A 15,657-nucleotide genomic window follows, 5' to 3' on the forward strand; every position below is an offset into this window, starting at 1 on the left:
AAGTATGATGGGTGAGATGAATCTATATGCAGAGACGCCTGTTTCTGGCACTAACAAGTTTTGACAGTGTCACATGTTTACTGTACTATCATTTATTCCTTCCTTTGTCTAGTTGCTTAGCCTCCTCAAATAGATTGGAAGCTTTGGAGATCAGGGGAGTTGTATCGTAAACATCTTTTATCCTCAAGGCTTAGAATCTTGCTTTCACCTTGCAGGTATACTCAATAAATGTTTGATGATAATGACAGCTTGATTTGTGATAGAAAAAATCGAATCCTTTAAGATAAGTACATTTTATTTTTTTCAGTGAGTATAAGGAAAGATACTATCTTCCAAAGGAATGGGACAGTAAACACTGTGTTTCCTGTCTGTAATAGGGTACAAGCTAAGCTGATGTAACAAAGGTCCTTGATTTGGTTCAAGAGTGAACATAATTTCTCTCCCTTGTAACAATTTTGGAGAGTTTGTGGCTTTGATCTACGATGTCATCTGGGGACTCAGACTGATAGGGCAGCCCTGCCATCGTCCTGAGCATGGAAATTCCATCTCTGGGTCTATGAGATTCATCCATGTTGTTGCATCTATCAGTATTCTGTTCCTTTTTATTGTTGAGCAATATTCCTTTGTATTTTTTTAAATAAGCTTGAATTTAATTTGTTTTTAATTTTTTTTTAAAGAGAGAGAGAGGTAGAGAGAGGTAGAGAGAATTTTAATATTTATTTTTTAGTTATCGGCGGACACAACATCTTTGTTTGTATGCGGTGCTGAAGATCCAACCCCGGTCCAGGCAAGCGTGCTACCGCTTGAGCCACATCCCCAGCCCTATTTTTAATTTTTTAATGTGGGTCTGAGTATAGAACCCAGTGCCTCCCATGTGCTAGGCAGGTGCTCTACAATTGACCACAATCTCAACTCCCTATTCCTTTCTATTAATATGTCCCTGTTCTATCAATGCTATTTGGACAATTCCAAAAATAGAGAACTTGTTAGAAATATTGGGGTGCCACAAGAAATCAGACACATACTCAAAAGTCACTCAGTAAGGCAAACATTACTTCTGCAGAAGGGTGTGCTACCAAGAAAAATCTGGCAAGCAAGTACACTGGGCAGGAAGTCTGCCCAGCTTTTTATCCTTAAGGCATCACAGCCTTTTACTCTGATAGGAGTAGTTCAGGGTTACAGATTACCCAATTGACTAATTTAGAATTGGAGAGGGCAGGGGGAAGGGCTACAGTTATGATTTGATCACCTACTACACTGTAGTCAATATGATTGGAAGACTGAGGACAAAGGGAGCTATGTTTTGGGGGGACTGAAAATGGCTACATTTTAAACATTTTGTAACTCAAAAGTAGCTCCACCCAACTACACATTATGAAATTTCGGTTTTACAACAGCAAACTCATTTTGTTATATACTAGGAAACTCAAATGACAGGTTTAACTTTGACAGAAAAGAGAACATTAATCTTACAAACTTTTAACAAATAAGATTTTTATTTTGGCATGTGTATTTGAAATATGTAGGACTAGGTTAGCTTTTCATTCCATTTCATTTAATGAGCTTTACTGAATGCCAGTAGAGGTCAAATTCTGTGCTCAGAGATGGAGATACAAGGATATGTAAATCCCTGGCTTCTCCTTAAGCTACAGTTCAACTGGAGGAGAAAAGAACAGTTTGGTTGTCCCAATTTGGATGGAAATCACGTGGTTCTAAACAGTAGCCTTAAGTTCTTGCTTGAAAAAGCTGAAATGCTGTCAAAACTTGGAGGATCCCGATGCCAGTAAATAATCCTTCAGTTCTCTTGTAAGAAATCTCCTGCCGATCTTCTATCTCAAAGTCTTGCCCCGGGGGAACAGACGTCTGGCTTTAAAAAGCCTACTGGCCTGAGAGTCAGATCCCTCAAGTTCTATTTCTGGTTCTGCTACTGGATTGCTATGTGGCTTTGCACAACACCGGGAACATTCACTTCCTACTAGGAAAGAGGCAAGACCCTGAGCGTCCTCTGAGCAAGAGACCTCCACACTCCAAGTGAGGTTGGGTCCTGGAACTAAGGGGACTGGTTGAACACCTTACAGGAGACCAGGCATGCCCCTCCTTGCTGCCAAACCCATTTCTTTTACTATGTAATTGGAGCCCTGATTTAGCGTAAATCCGGAAGCAAACCTAAAAATAGTTTGCATTTTAAAAGCCTTCATACAGGATTTTGTGTGTGTGTGTGTGTATGTACGCAGCCAGGGGTATGAAGGTACCGGAGTCTGGGACTTTCCGGAGCAAAGGGAAAGCAGACGGTGTTTAGCACCTCTAAGACGCTCAAAAAGAGGTCGCAGAGCCTCGCCTCCTAGAGAACTACATTTCCCAGGAGCTTTTGCGGCCTACGCGGGCGGGACCACGTGCTCGTAGCCCACTGAGTCCCATTGTGCTGAAGACACACCACCCTGATTGGAGGGCCTTTTCGCGGTGCTTCCCGGGACTTGTAGTACAACGTGCGAGAGGAACACGCTTCTTTGTGATTCGCCGCGCCGGCTCCAGGTGCGTCACTGCGAGGGTCTGAGCAAGCCGGAGGATGTCTTGCGAGGCGCGTCCCAGACTCGCGCGCGCGCGTCGCGCCTGAGGGGCTGGCCAGCGCCTCCCGCGGGGCGGGGCTGTTCGTTCCACACCGACACCGCCTTCCTGCCCCCGCCCCTCACCGGGCCCGGCCGGCCCCTCCTTCCTGGAGTCAAAACTGAGGCAGAGGTGGCGGCGGTGGTGGCCCGGAGCGCCGCGGTGAGTGGCCCGCGCGACACGCGCCGGTCCCGACCCTATGCGGTGACTCGTGTGGCGCAGGCGCTCCTGCCCCGCCGGCGGGGCCCAGGCTTCCCGTGGCGGGATGTTCTCCCGAAGGAGCCACGGGGATGTGAAGAAGTCCACCCAGAAGGTGTTGGACCCCAAGAAGGACGTGCTGACTCGCCTGAAGCACCTGCGGGCGCTGCTTGGTGAGGCGCGCGCCGGCGTGCTGGGTCTTCGGGCACTGGGGTCGGGGGCACCTGCCTGAGAGGGTGTAGTCTGCGGGCGGGCCAGAGACCCCGTGGACACCGACCCTGTAGAATCATGGACAGGGATGCTGGGTCGGGGGCTGGGGATAGGTGGGCGTCAGACCTTGTCTAATCCGGGCTGCGACCCCCTAGGCATTGTTTCCCCGAAAGCCATAGCCTGGCCGCGGACCCTGCCTCGTCGCCCTCAGTGTAAATTGACACAAGGCTCTCCTTGCGCGTCTGCCCTCCGGGGTAACCTGGAGGCCCGGCACAGTGGTGACTATCCCCTCTACTTCCCGGAACATAAATTGAGCCCCAGGTAGTGCGTACGTACACACACATGTATACACACACACACACACACACACACCGAACTGTCCTCTATCCCTCCTACTTTTTAGTTTTAATTTTCGAGCCTGAGACATTAGGTATAATGAGACCCAGTGGTCCCAGCACAGACTTAATTGAACTGTCATCTCTCTCACTCCTCCCTCTTTTATTTATTTATTTTTGCTTTGCAGTCTGAGGCAGCAAATACACCGATTCCAAGCAATATCAGCATAAATTTAACTGTCATCTCTCTTCCCATGTCCCCCTTTTAATTTTTAATTTTGGGTCTGGCTGTTTCAGTTTCTTTGTGTTATCCTTATGAAGGTAGCTGTTCTGCCATTTGGAGGGAGGGGTGGTTTTCTTGGATTCAGGGAGACTGCTACTTTTTTATTAACCAGAATGACAACCATGGGCCTATGATTTCTTCTGCTTTGCTGACCTGCTGGGTGGAGGCCCTGCAGAGCCCAGGTGGGTCTGGAATTGACCTATGGTGAAGCTCAGCACTGTGGATGTAAAGTGTCCACCAACTTCCTGTAACCTGCTGCATGTGATCAGTGCTGGCTATGTTTTCTTTTCTTTCTTTTCTTTTTTTTTTCTTTTCTTTTTAAAAACCTCTTGGTCTAACTTTTGTTTAGGACAGAAACACCTATGCCCATCTATAGACAGACTTGTCTGTGTATTTGGGGGCCTAGAGCAAAAGACACCTTATGTTTCTTTTAGGTGTGTTTTAGTGTTAAAATAAGTAAAAATCACTTAGTTTTAACGTGTTTGTCACTTGAGAAAATATGACATAAAAGAATTCATTTTATATATGAGAATTTTAAATTAAGATCTCGTTCATAATATTAAAAGTTGCTAATTATTTCTTTTCCATTTATACCCTTTGACCTTACCACTAAGGAAAAAACACAAACAAAAACCCAATACCTGATTTTACCAAGTAAGTTATTCACTATCTCAGATTCCTGAAGTTTACATTTATTTGTTCGGTTTGGAATGAAATGTAAATTAGTTACTGTTACAGGGATTAGTTTTCAAGACTTTTGAAAGCGAAATGAGGTGTTCTTGGTAAACTGAACTTTCTACTTCCTGTAGTAAAATACCATGAACACACTGATTGCTTTGTGCCTGGTTTTTTGGTAGTGACTGATTAACACCTACTGCAGGGACATTTTGATAAAGGAGAATTGAGCAGTATTTTTAAAGCATTTGGGACTTTTTCTGTAATAGAAAATTTAAACCTTTGTTCTGTCCAAGTCTACAAGATTAAGTTGGCTACATTTTATAAAGACATTAAATCCAGATCAGACTGGACATTGTCACCATTCTGATAAATTAGATACTTTTCAAGTCTGTGTAATTATGGTTTGTCTTTAAGTTGTATGTCTTATTTTAAGGAACCTCCTTTTATCATTTCAGTGATCTCAGTATGACTGCAGTTTTGTAACATGGAGAAGTTCTTTGATATTTCCTTAGGTGTATGTTTTTCTGTTGTTGATAACATTTGTTTGTGGAATGGCCTGGTTTCCTTTGTTTATTATTATGATCTTTGTAGGGATTGGATTTTTATAAAATTTGTCTGAGGAGGTCTAGTCATGATGTTTAGTGTAAACTTTTGCTTTACAACTGGGATTTAAGGATTTTAAAGAAGAATTAATGCATTACTTCCTACTTTATCGTGAACCATATTCAGTTGCTGCTTATTTTTAAAAAAGAGAAAACAAAGCCCTTTTCAATGGAAAGATAGGAATTAAGCCAAAATTTAGGAAACCGAAGGAAATGAATAGTAATTTCTATTGATTTTTATGTATAAATTTATATAACACTCTTGTTTTTCACATATTTAAAGATGTTATTTATAAGGATGATACCATTGACTGGGTTTGCAATCTGTGTCTGCCACTTGCAACTGCATAACTTGAGCTAGTTACTTAGCCTGTCCTTGAATCTCAGTTTCTTCACTCTGCTAAATGAGTATGGTAAGGTGTGTCATGTAAAGGGTTATTGTGAGTATAATGTATAAATCACTTAAGTGGAGTAGATATTTAACAGCTCCTTCTTGCATTACTTTTCTCTCACCATTGATAGGATGGGACAAGTATTTTGGTAGCAGTTTCTGTACTCTTCTTTCTTATTTTTTGATAATGGTGATGGATTTATTCCCTCTTCATAAAAAGTAACCTGAGTTTAAGACATCTGGCTGAGAAATAGAGAATAAGCTGTGGAGAGTACAGTATTAATATCATGATAATGACTTCAATTCAAACTTACTTAAGATACTTTGACCTGGCTAGATACTATATATTGGCCTAATAATAATTATTAACTTTATTTTAATATGTAAAATAAAGTTAATACTTTATTAACTTAAGGAACACTGAGGCAAGGCAGGCCTTACAAGCTGCCAAGCCATGTACTTAATGTGTTTATATGTGTTATATTAGAGGAAGAACTAAGAGCTGACTTCCAGTTCTTCCTGCACTGTTGAAATCATCATTGGGAAAGTAGATGACCAAAGAAACCCAAACCCCAAAATATCAAGTATATTACTGTTTTGCTCCAGCAAGAATTTCATGTCTAATTGAAAGTTGAGTGCCCACTGTAAGCCTCAAATTAGAGTTAGGCATTGATAAAGGCAAGAGTCAATATCACATAATAGTAAACATATGGTGCATTATGTAATTAGATAGTCTGTTACATGGTAGACTCCATTATAGGATTTCAGAAGACAAAAAGACCATTAAGAATGACATAAAAAGGGCTGGGGTTGTGGCTCCGTGGTTGAGCACTTGCCTAGCGCTTGTGAGGCACTGGGTTTGGGTTGAGCACTTGCCTAGCGCTTGTGAGGCACTCAATAAAGGTATTGTGTTCATCTCCAACTGAAAAGAAGAAAAAGAATGATATAAAAATTGGGGCATCTTGAAAGTTTAATTCATGCTAGACCCTGAAGAATGGTTAGACAAGCTCTTACCAATAGAAATGTAATATGAGCCATATGTGTTATTTAAATTTTCTATTAACCACATTTAAAAAGTAAAAAGAAGTAAGTGAAATTAATTTTAGGCAATGTATTTTAGCCTCATGTATTTAATATGTATTATCAGCAGTTAATAAATGTAAAATATTAGTGATAGTTTTCACATTTTTTTCCATACTTGTCTTTGAAATCCAGTGTATATTGCATTAGTTCTTATTAGTCACATTTCCAGTTTTCTGTGGCCAAATGTGGCTAGTGGTTACACATAAAACACTTTAGGTTCAGAAATTGGGAAAGTAGAAGGAGAGGGATGTTCCAAGGGAAGATAGAAGAATTGATGGTGGAAATACACAAGTCAGTGAAGTAGGAGGGTGAGGAAACCAACTTGAACTCAGCCTTCATCCAGTGGGAGAGTGGTGAGAGGTAGTTTTGTCTCCTGAGGACCCTTCCCCTGAGGGTATCTACAGGGTCAATGGATAAGGCTTGAGAATTGCTTCTCTGACTGCAGGGGTAGGAAGAATGAATTAGGAGGGCATTTGAGGCAGGGCCATGTTTTGAGGGGACTGTGGCAGTAATGGAGCAAACTGTTGGAGGATTGCCTAAAATAAGACACAGTCCAGTAAATGGAGAGTAAGAGTGTGATTATAGAGGTTATAAATATAAAATATTAGTAACTGGTGAAAAATTAGCAAAGGGAGCATTATGACAAAATCACTTTGCTTCAAACAAGGTCAGCTAAGAAATGCCATACTAGTATTACATGAAGAACCTGAAATTATACCTCCCAGGTTTTTTCTGGTTGTAGAACATCCATGTGACATTAATGAACTTTCAAATATCTGACTACCTGCTAGACCTGCTGTGGGCACAGAGAAGCCAATGAACACAAAAACAAAGAAGGAGTCTTATTATCTTCTATGCTCAAGTTAAATACTAAAATCTTCCTGGAAAAATACAAAGACCAGGAAGAGAACTATAAATGTCATAGCAACATTTTAGGGAGTCATGCAAAAACTGTAAGGGTTTGTTTATATATTAGCATTTATATTTTCTGATGTGCAAACATTATTTTGAATCAGATAACTAGATGAAGCACAATATTGGCTTTACAAACACATGAATCCCAGCTCTGCCACTTACAGGCCAAGAGGTGGCAGACAAGTAGTTAACCTCACCACAACTCAGTTTCCTCTTCTGTATGTTAGGAGTAGAAATCTTACCTTGATCAGTTTGTGGGAAGAGTCAACAAGATCTTGATAATAAACAATGCATCATAGCTTTCTATCTCTCCTTGAGCTTCAACTCTTATGTACCACAACCTCTGTTTAAAACATGCTACTGGGATCTCACATTTTCTCAAACTCAAATGTAGAACATCAAATTCATCTTGCCCCCCCCACAAGACAGGATTCTCTCCCAACTTTTCTGACTCTGTCTAGGACACTCCCATTATTCCAAATACCCACCACTAATTATCAAATTGTAAAGAGATGTTTATTTTTAGTCAGACTACAGTGAAAAGGTAGTCTCAATTCTTGCTGCTGGCAGGGCCATTGGAACAACATTTAGGAAATTACTGTGAAACAAATCCTAAACATGTTCAAGCCAGCATTTTTACTTCAATGAAATTTATTCTAAGGGAATAACATAAAATGTAGAAAATGCTGCTTCACAAGATGAGTAAAGAGGTATTTATTTGTATGAGAGGAATGAGGAAAGAAGAGGAAAAGGAAAGAAAAAAACAACACAATATAACTATCCAGAAAATGCTAAGATGAATTATAGTACATGTTGTCAACAAATGTTTGATCTAAAAATGAAAGGAGCAAAACAGGGAATATGCTAATAAATTTAAAAAGCTGTAAGTGAACTTGACCCAAATTAAAGCATAGACGCATAAGAGGAAATAAACCATAGTTATATTTTGCTTTGTCAGCATATAGAACATTTGTGAGAGACTTTTCTCTCTGGTTCTGAATCTGTGGTCCAAACCTTGATCCCTTGATTTGACCTGACTATGACAGCTTCTTATCCCAAATATCTTCATATTAATCACTCCTGGGTCAGCTTTTTCTACCCTCATTTTAATTATTACAGTTAAAAGAATCACAAATTTCTTCTCCGTAGTCATCAGGAATCAGAAAGAACTTTGCTCATCAGGGACAACATATACACCCTTTAGGCATGTCTCCGTGAACTGTCTCCTGCCATTCTCCACCTGACTGCAGTTATCACACAGTTAATCTATCTCAACTCTCAATCCAACTTTCCCACCTCCAAACAGTTCTTACACCGTCTCACACATGAGCTTTTGGAGGGTACCTCATATATAAGTTATAAAAAACACATGCATGTCATATAAACACAAAATCCCTGCTTTTAGGGCTTGAGGTTGTCTAGATTTCTGACACGCAAAAAAGTGAACCTATGATAAATGCCTGAGTTCGGATGTTTTTCTTGCAATAACTGGAAAGGATTGCCATCCACCTTTTACTCTGTTCTTTTTGGGAATAGTTTCACAAATGTATTTAGCTAGAAGGGGGAAGGTCTGTAGAATGAGGTGAGTTAAGTAGAGCAGATGACATGTTGTCTGCTCTTCCACTCAGTGACAACGTGCCCCAGGGTAGGCGTGAGGTGGGAGCAGGGTAGACCAGCAGGGTAGACCTGCTGAGCCCTCTGAGGTCTTCTTTCTTCCAGGTCTCCTATTCTGGGATTATATCCCTACTCAGTGTGACTCTGGTGTTTAGGGGTCATTTTGATTTTCTTCACACTGCCTTTCATGTGACATAACCCCATGTACGATGTACATAATTGCTTATATTTATTTACCACTTTATACCTGTGCAGAATGTCTTTTCATGCTCTCATTTGTAAGTGCTACCTACAAGCAGTCAGTTCATATTAGTCATAAAAGGAATGTATCATTAAATATCTGCTTGTGAATGTACTTTCAGTACTGTCTGGTTTTGGGTAATTTTGCCTAGTTACAGTCTCCTGAATTTGTAGGATCACATAGCTTTTTTAGATAAAAAGAGATCCAGAATCTACTATCAAAACTCAGCAATTGAGAATTTGATGAAGTTAAAATAGAAACTTATAGAAATTATCTTTAAAAGATTTTACCTTATAGATTCTTTTTTTTCTGAGTTATTTCTGAATTCTCAGTTCATGGTTTTAGCTTTGAGTCTTAGAAAAGAGATGTTTTAAACCCTTTTGTGTCTTTTATATTGTTTTACAAGCTAAAACCACATCTGGAAGATATTGAACTCTATTTTTAAAATAGTTGTAATTAACAATAAACATGTACTTTGATTTTCCTATTAGAGTTGTGGTTTTTTTTTTTTTAAATCTGTTTTCATGAAGTTAAGGAGCCTATTGATATTATCTTATGTTTGATTTTAAGTGAGGGTATATATTTATTGAACCTCAGCCACACTTTCAAGGACACACAAAATACTAGTGACATTGCTTGTGCCCCGTTGTAGGAGCTGTGAGAATCTATTGCTATTGCTCCTGCTGTGTGGAGTATGATTGACTGATGGTCTAACTGCTGCTCTCTAGATCTACCAATTTTGAGCCAGAGCTGAGCTTGTGTTGGGCCACTCTCAGCCATGGCCTTGAATATCAATGCTGCTTATTTCTGTGAAATCTAGATGCCTCTTAAGGGCATCTGTGGCTGAAGGATTCTCCCCTGATCTGGCGAAATTATCTCAGAACTGTGTGGAAGTTTTGGGACACTACCTACCCAATCTTCTTCTTCTTCTTCTTCTTCTCCTTCTTCTCCTTCTTCTCCTCCTCCTCCTCCTCCTCCTCCTCCTCCTCCTCCTCCTTCTTCTCCTTCTCCTTCTCTTCCTTCTTCTTCTCCTCCTCCTTTTCCTTTATAGTTGGTGGAACTGTATTGTAGTCTGATGCTTCTCCGCCTTCTCAAGCTTTTCTCCCTTTATATTCCCCACATACTCCCCCAATAAATTTCTTGCATGCCTACTTCTGTCTTGGTGTTTACTTCTCAGATAACCTAAAAACTAAGATACCTTCTTTTTTTCCAGAAGGTGGTGTCCATCCTGCTATCTAAAATGCTTACAGAACACAGTACAAGTACGTTATATCTTCCACCAGAACTTTCTTTGTCTTCTTGTTTTCAAATGATCTTTTCTCAGAATTCTCATAGTACTTTTTACCTCTCATTTGACATTTATGGCTTTAGCTTTGTATTATTCTTATTCTCTCTGACCTTCCCCAGTAAAAGACAAGTACACAAAGAACATGGACAGCTTCTTGTTCATCTTGAAAACATACTTCCTTATTAGAATAATAATTGACATGACACTTATTATATTCAGAGTATTGTTAGAAATACTTTTACATCTATTAACTCTTAATTCTCCAAAATGAGATGGGGAATATCATTATCCACATTTTACAGATGGGATAGATAAAGAGAGAGAGAGAGAGTCTTGTAAGGTTGTATTACATCACTAGTAAGTGCAGAGTCAAGATTTGAACCCAAAGTAGTTGGCTCTAGAGTCTCCTCATTGGTCCAATACCAGCTATTTGCCAGATACTGTGTGTAGCATTAGGGATGTCTGTTATAAGTGACTATTAAAAAAAAACCAGAAATATGATTTCAAAATAGCTGGATTTAAGTCTGCTAGGGAGTAACTGGCCACCAATGTGGATGTTTTGAAAAATCTCTTTTTTAAAAAAATTTTTATTATTAGTTGTTCAAAACATTACATAATTCTTGACATATCATATTTCATACATTTGATTCAAGTGGTTATGAACTCCCATTTTTACCCCGTATACAGATTGCAGAATCACATCGGTTACACATCCACTATTTTACATATTGCCATACTAGTGTCTGTTGTGTTCTGTTGCCTTTCCTATCCTCTACTATCCCCCCTCCCCTCCCCTCCCCTCCCATCTTCTTTCTCTACCCCATCTACTGTAATTCATTTCTCCCCCTTGTTTTTTTCCCTTTCCCCTCACTTCCTCTTATGTGTAATTTTGTATAACAATGAGGGTCTCCTTCCATTTCTATGCAATTTCCCTTCTCTCTCCCTTTCCCTCCCACCTCTTGTCCCTGTTTAATGTTAATCTTCTTCTCATGCTCTTTCTCCCTGCTCTGTTCTTAGTTGCTCTCCTTATATCAAAGAAGACATTTGGCATTTGTTTTTTAGGGATTGGCTAGCTTCACTTAGCATAATCTGCTCTAATGCCATCAATTTCCCTGCAAATTCCATGATTTTGTCATTTTTTAGTGCAGAATAATACTCCATTGTGTATAAATGCCACATTTTTTTTATCCATTCATCAATTGAAGAGCATCTAGGTTGGTTCCACAGTCTAGCTATTGTGAATTGTGCTGCTATGAACATCTATGTAGCAGTATCCCTATAGTACGCTCTTTTAAGGTCTTTAGGGAATAGTCCGAGAAGGGGAATAGCTGGGTCAAATGGTGGTTCCATTCCCAGCTTTCCCAGGAATCTCCATACTGCTTTCCAAATTGGCCACACCAATTTGCAGTCCCACCAGCAATGTACAAGTGTACCCTTTTCCCCACATCCTCACCAGCACTTGTTGTTGTTTGACTTCATAATAGCTGCCAATCTTACTGGAGTGAGATGGTATCTTAGGGTGGTTTTGATTTGCATTTCTCTGACTGCTAGAGATGGTGAGCATTTTTTCATGTACTTGTTGATTAATTGTATGTCCTCCTCTGAGAAGTTTCTGTTCAGGTCCTTGGCTCATTTGTTGATTGGGTTATTTGTTTTCTTATTGTTTAATTTTTTGAGTTCTTTGTATACTCTGGATATTAGGGCTTTATCTGAAGTGTGAGGAGTAAAAATTTGTTCCCAGGATGTAGGCTCCCTATTTACCTCTCTTATTGTTTCTCTTGCTGAGAAAAAAATTTTTAGTTTGAGTAAGTCCCATTTGTTGATTCTTGTTTTTAACTCTTGTGCTATGGGTGTCCTATTAAGGAATTTGGAGCCCGACCCCACAATATGTAGATTGGAGCCAATTTTTTCTTCTATCTGATGCAGAGTCTCTGATTTGATATCAAGCTCCTTGATCCAATTTGAGTTAACTTTTGTGCATGGCGAGAGAAAGGGATTCAGATTCATTTTGTTGCATATGGATTTCCAGTTTTCCCAGCACTATTTGTTGAAAATGCTATCCTTCCTCCATTGCATGCTTTTAGCCCCTTTATCAAATATAAGATAGTTGTAATTTTGTGGATTAATCTCTGTGTCCTCTATTCTGTACCATTGATCCACCTGCCTGTTTTGGTACCAGTACCATGCTGTTTTTGTTACTATTGCTCTGTAGTATAGTTTGAAGTCTGGTATTGCTATACCGCCTGATTCATACTTCCTGCTTAGAATTGCTTTTGCTATTCTGGGTCTTTTATTTTTCCATATGAATTTCATGATTGCTTTATCTATTTCTACAAGAAATGCCATTGGGATTTTGATTGGCATTGCATTAAACCTATAGAGAACTTTTGGTAATATCATCATTTTGATGATGTTATTTCTGCCTATCCATGAACAGGGTATATTTTTCCATCTTCTAAGATCTTCTATTTCTCTCTTTAGGGTTCTGTAGTTTTCATTGTATAAATCTCTCACCTCTTTTGTTAGGTTGATTCCCAAGTATTTTATTTTTTTTGAAGATATTGTGAATGGAGTGGTTGTCCTCATTCCCATTTCAGAAGATTTGTCGCTGATATACAGGAATGCCTTTGGTTTGTGTGTGTTGATTTTATATCCTGCCACTTTTGCTGAATTCATTTATTAGCTCTAGTAGTTTCTTTGTAGACCCTTTTGGGTCTGCTAGGTGTAGAATCATGTCACCCACAAATAGTGATAATTTAAGTTCTTCTTTTCCAATTTTTATGCCTTTAATTTCTTTTTGTCTGTCTAATTGCTCTGGCCAGTGTTTCGAGAACTATATTGAACAGAAGTGGCGAGAGAGGGCATCCCTGTCTTGTTCCAGATTTTAGAGGGAATGCCTTCAATTTTTCTCCATTCAGAATGATGCTAGCCTGAGGCTTAGCATAGATAGCTTTTACAATATTGAGGTATGTTCCTGTTATCCCTAGTTTTTCTAGTGCTTTGAACATAAAGAGATGCTGTACTTTGTCGAAAGTTTTTTCCGCATCTATTGAGATGATCATATGGTTCTTATCTTTAAGTCTATTGATGTGGTGAATAACATTTATTGATTTCCGTATATTGAACCAGACTTGCATCCCAGGGATGAATCCTACTTGATCATGATGCACGATCTTTTTGATATGTTTCTGTATCTGATTTGCCATAATTTTATTGAGGATTTTTGCATCTATGTTCATTAGAGATATTGGTCTGTAGTTTTCTTTCTTTGAAGTGTCTTTGTCTGGTTTAGGAATCAGGGTGATGTTGGCCTCGTATAATGAATTTGGAAGTTCTCCCTCTTTTTCTATTTCCTGAAATAGCTTGAAAAGTATTGGTATTAGTTCTTCTTTAAAGGTCTTGTAAAACTCAGCTGTATATCTGTCCGATCCTGAGCTTTACTTGGTTGGTAATTTTTTGATGGCTTCTTCTATTTCCTCAATTGATATTGGTCTGTTTAGGTTGTGTATATCCTCCTGACTCAATCTGGGCAGATCATATGACTTAAGAAATTTATCGATGCCTTCACTTTCTTCTATTTTATTGGAGTATAAGGATTCAAAATAATTTCTAATTATCTTCTGTATTTCTGTAGTGTCTGAAAGTCTTCCTTCCCCTGAGATTTTTATTTCCAGTCAGAAGTCCCCTGCATTAAAGTAAGGATTCAAGACTATGAATTAAGTGTGGTGGACTCTTCTGAAATTGTTCTTTAACCTCTCCCTTGTATGTGTGCACTCATTATCAGATCAATTCCTTAGATTTCAAGGGAAGTTGACATAAGAAGGGACTATTTCTGTGGACAAAAAGGAGAAAAAGTTTGTGTCAGTAGGCGGGGGTGGGGGGGTGGGGAGGTGGAGTGGTGAGGAAAGAGGGCCAGCTGTATTAGGAACTCTTTGTAAGGACTGGCATGGGTGATGCTTAGGGAAGTATTCCAAATATTCTTTCATGGAAACAAAATTAGGCAGGGCTTATTGTAAAAGTTAAATTTCAAAAATCAAAGCTAAATCACTCCCCACTCCCCACTCCCCACTCCCCACAAAAGGACCTTTTCTTTCTAGTAAGAATTTTTTTCCCCATGAAATCCTTAATAGTATTTCAAAACTGTATGGAAGAAAAGAGAAATAAAGACATGTTGCCTTTAAATAGCTATTTTAAAAGGGATTAACATGAGCTTTATTTGTGTTGTCATATTTAAGGTATGTACAGTATAGACCTCTATATCCTTTGGATTCTTTATCTGATATGGAGGTTGGCTGTAGTAGAGTTTTACTGAACTTCTGAGTGGAGGCAAACTATCCTGTATTCTTGATATGTATGTGTGTGTCTGTGTTTATGTATCATTACAAATATTTATTTTGTAAAGAATGTTTCCATCCCTTTCTTCTGCTCCTAAAATAAATACATACACAAATAAACATATCACCTTTAACTGAAATAAGTAAATAATGAACTGGGAAAATATTTGAAACTTGTAAGAGGGAAAATAGTTATATTTTCATTATATTAAAAACTACTACATGTTAAAAATTATAATATTCAAAATATATGTATTCATGTAGGAAATGGAGAAACAAGACCTGTAAGAATGTTTTAAATGTTACTCCTTATTAATAATCTGAGATATGTAAACTTAAAGAATAAAATATATTTAGCCATTATACTAGCAAAGTTGCTGTTTTTTTCCCCCTAATGATAATATACTATGTGGGCTCTCTAATATACATCTGATAGGAGTATAATTTGGTATAATCTTTCTGGAATTCAATTTATTAATATGTAGCAATGGTCTCTAAAATGTACCATTTGACCCAATTTTTTCTTCAAGGAAATTATGATTAATATATTATAATACTATATCATATCTTTAGAAATGCATTGCAACATTTTATGTTTAAAATTTTTTATTAAGTGGAGTTCACATAACATATAATTAACCATTTTAAAGTGAACAATTCACTGGCATTTAGCACATTTACAATGTTGTGCAACCACCATCTCTAGTTTCAAAACATTTTTATCACCCAGTAGAAAATCTGGTAACCATTTGCATTTATCTGACAACTACTTGTGTATACGTGTATGTGTGTAGCCACACTGGGCTTTCTTTTTCTTTTCTTTATTCCTCTTCTCCACCAGACAGGTAGTAATACGTTGATTGTATTTGTACTAGTCAGAA

At 38.6% G+C, this 15,657-nt stretch overlaps 1 protein-coding gene across 5 annotated transcripts in view; it reads left to right on the plus strand.

Moving 5' to 3' along the window:
- The first annotated feature begins 2,731 nt into the window (after positions 1-2,731).
- The window catches only part of Ralgapa2 (Ral GTPase activating protein catalytic subunit alpha 2), a 325,597-nt gene continuing 312,671 nt past the window's right edge, over positions 2,732-15,657 (plus strand). For all 5 annotated transcript variants that reach the window (XM_076851458.2, XM_076851460.2, XM_076851457.2 and 2 more), the window contains exon 1: positions 2,732-2,975. In XM_076851458.2, the coding sequence (XP_076707573.2) occupies positions 2,870-2,975 (106 nt within the window). In that variant the 5' untranslated portion in view covers positions 2,732-2,869. The remainder of the gene's footprint in view (positions 2,976-15,657) is intronic.

Source organism: Callospermophilus lateralis, chromosome 3, assembly GCF_048772815.1.
Source record: "Callospermophilus lateralis isolate mCalLat2 chromosome 3, mCalLat2.hap1, whole genome shotgun sequence".
In the NCBI taxonomy this organism is placed as follows: domain Eukaryota; kingdom Metazoa; phylum Chordata; class Mammalia; order Rodentia; family Sciuridae; genus Callospermophilus; species Callospermophilus lateralis.